Source organism: Solanum verrucosum, unplaced genomic scaffold (assembly GCF_900185275.1).
Source record: "Solanum verrucosum unplaced genomic scaffold, falcon-dt-bn FXZP01000038.1, whole genome shotgun sequence".
Taxonomy (NCBI): Eukaryota; Viridiplantae; Streptophyta; class Magnoliopsida; order Solanales; family Solanaceae; genus Solanum; species Solanum verrucosum.
Window position 1 is genome coordinate 406689 of NW_026020564.1, and position 3299 is coordinate 409987.

Here is a 3299-nt window from a genome sequence, read left to right on the forward strand (position 1 = left end):
CATTTTTTTTATCACAATTGCAAGACGCCATGTAAGTTGGCCTTTTAACGTGATATCATTGATGTGTGGTTTGATAGCTGATTAAGAGAAATATTATATATATATATATATATATTAGATCTTGTATAACTAATATCATGTTTGGTAGTTGATTTAGGATAATGTAAAAAATTAATATGGTGTTTGGTTTGCAATTCAAAAACATGTATAACTAATATATACTCACTACATCTTATTTTATGTGACATTTTTCGTATTTCGAGATTCAACAAGTGTATCGTTGACCATAAGCTTTTCATAGATCTTTTAAACATTTTGAATTATCAATCATTTGCCCCGGTTTAACAACAACTACCTATTATTCAGGGGATCCTTTTCTATAGTACTTTTTATATAGTTTATAAATATATAAATTTTATTTCAAAAAAAAATTGAAAATTTCATGGGTCAGAGTTAAACTGTTTGACACTCGAAAAACAAAAAAAATGTCACATAAATTGCTATAGAAGAAGTATATAAATTATGAGAGAATTTATGTATAATGTTACGGAGGATAGAAAATAAAATAAATAGGTGGTTAACTAATTTTGTATTAGTAATAGTGAGGTATCCAAGTATAAACATAAAAAATAAAGGAGATAGTCGATGAGAGTTTTAGTTTGAAAAGTCTATTTCCAGTGTTATGTTAGAAAACAAATGGTCAAAAGTCAAAAACGACTAGGAAAGTCATCAGAAAGCAGCTACAAACTTGTTTGACAAAGATGTATTTGGGAACTTAGAAATTAATTAGTGTGATAATTAATTTGTCTAGAAGGGTCAGCTTGTTTGTCCAAAAAGATAGAAGAAGCTTATCTGAATATATATACATCTTGTATTGTGAAGATATCTAACTTTCTGCTTTCCTTTCCCATTTTGACTTCTCCTTCAATTTCTTCTACATACCTTTTCTTTTTCTTCTTCTCTCTATCTAAATTTCTTGCTATTAGGCCTCCTGCCTGATTTTTATGATATGGGAGACTCTGTTCCTGTTCCTGTATTGGAAGGAGAAGAAAAATTGATTGCTGCTGCACACCAGATTGTTAAAGCATTGCACAATAAGAAGGATTTTTTAACACATGATGCAAGAAAAATCCTGGCTGATTTAGGCTCTCAATTAATGTCTTCTATAACCAAACTAGACACTTTACAACAATCCAATTCCAAATCCCTTGAGGATCAGCTTAACATATTGCAAAATAAGATCATGAGCTGGGAGGAGTTAGAAGATCATCAATCAGTTATATGGAATTGTGGCCAAGAATATGTACATGATTATTTGACATCTGTTGATCAACTTCTAAAATTCACTCAACAGTTAGAGAGTAATAATTTGGGGGTGGATAAACCACTTGATGACCTTCTCATCTCTAGGGCTCACCAACTTGTTCGAACAGCAATGAATCGGCTTCAGCAGGAGTTTAAGCACTTGCTTGTTCAGAATAGGCAGCCTTTCCAGCCAGAGCATATGTCTTTTCGTTCAAACGAAGATGATGACACTTCAATTGCTTCATTTGGAGATGATTCACTAGAAGATGTGCTTCAAAGGGATAGCATGAGTAGACGTTCCGAGGAATATATATCTGTTGTTGAACTTGTGCATCCTGATGTCATTCCTGACTTAAGGTGTATCGCAAATTTGATGTTCAATTCAAATTATAGTACAGACTGCTCTCAAGCATTTGTTAATGTAAGGAGAGATGCATTGGATGATTTCTTATTCATTCTTGAAGCGGATAAGTTGTGTATTGACGATGTGCTTAAGATGGAATGGAACCCATTGAACTCAAAAATCAGGAGGTGGATACGTTGTATGAACATCTTTGTGCGCGTTTATCTTGCAAGCGAGAAATGGTTAAGTGATCAAATTTTTGGTGAACTAGATCATTCAGTGAGTTCAGTATGCTTCGTTGAGTCTTCAAAAGGTTCAATATTGCATCTTTTGAAGTTTGCTGAATCAGTAGCTATTGGATCTCATCAACCAGAGAAGTTGATTCGGATTCTTGACATGTACGAGGTTCTTTCAGATCTCATGCCAGATATCGATGTTATGTTCTCTGATGATGCTGGACTATGTGTTAGGACAGAGTGCCAACACATCCTTACAAGTTTGGCTGGTTGTGCAAGGACAACTTTTCTTGAATTTGAACATGCTGTTGCTTCTAGCGTATCAGCAAATCCTTTTCGTGGTGGTGGAATACACCACCTCACGAGGTACGTTATGAACTACATGAAAACTTTAACGGATTATAGCAAGATCCTCAATGAGCTACTGAAGGGCGATGAGGAGGAGGAAGATTCACCACAAGACATGACACCAGATAGAGAAGAAGAAGAAGAAGATAACAGTAACGGATTAAGTTGTTACATTTCTCCGTTGGCTCAATATTTTAGATCATTTACTTCAATTTTGGAATGCAACCTTGATGACAAGTCGAAGTTATATAAGGATGAATCATTAGGTCACCTTTTCTTGATGAATAATATTCACTACATGGCTGAAAAGGTGAAGAATTCTCATGATCTAAGAACAATACTAGGCGATGATTGGATTCGCAAACATAATTGGAGATTCCAACAACATGCAATGAACTATGAGAGAGCTACTTGGAGTTCCATCCTCTCGTTACTTAGGGAAGAAGGGGTTCATAATCCAGGATCAAATTCTATTTCAAGAACTCTGCTGAAAGAGAGACTGCAATGCTTTTACGCCGCATTTGATGAAGTTTACAAGAGCCAAGCAGGTTGGTTGATTCAAGATTCCCAACTTCGTGATGATCTACGTATCTCAACATCTCTCAAGGTTATCCAAGCATATAGGACTTTTATTGGAAGGCACAGTAATCATATTAGTGATAAATATATTAAGTACGGCCCCGATGATATGGAGAATTTCTTGTTGGATCTGTTTGAGGGATCTCCAAGATCATTACATGGTTCTTCTCACAGGGGAAAATGAGATTTGAAAGTTTCTTCATTCTCAATTTTGTCTTGTGCATTTGTAAAACATGTCCATTTTGTATTAGGTTGATTCTTTCATTCTTGTACAGTACTTGTTTCCCTAATGTATTTATTATCAGTAAAAACTTTTTGACATTGGAATGTGGTATTTCATGTTTTCTTCTTATAGAATGCATATATTTGGCATTTGTAATTTACAGTTTGTATCCTTCCGAATGCCTCAGTTGGTTTTGAGGGTGGTCTTCCACATAGAAGATCTGGGATCAATCCCTCCTCAATGCCTTCTGAGTCGAGTCTGCCAC

At 35.0% G+C, this 3299-nt stretch overlaps 1 protein-coding gene across 1 annotated transcript; it reads left to right on the plus strand.

The window, feature by feature from the left end:
* Positions 1-1009: 1009 nt before the first annotated feature.
* Positions 1010-2995, plus strand: LOC125810260 (exocyst complex component EXO70E2-like). The gene has a single exon (XM_049489772.1). It carries the CDS (start codon positions 1010-1012, stop codon positions 2993-2995), a length of 1986 nt encoding a protein of 661 aa, XP_049345729.1.
* The last annotated feature ends 304 nt before the right edge of the window (positions 2996-3299 follow it).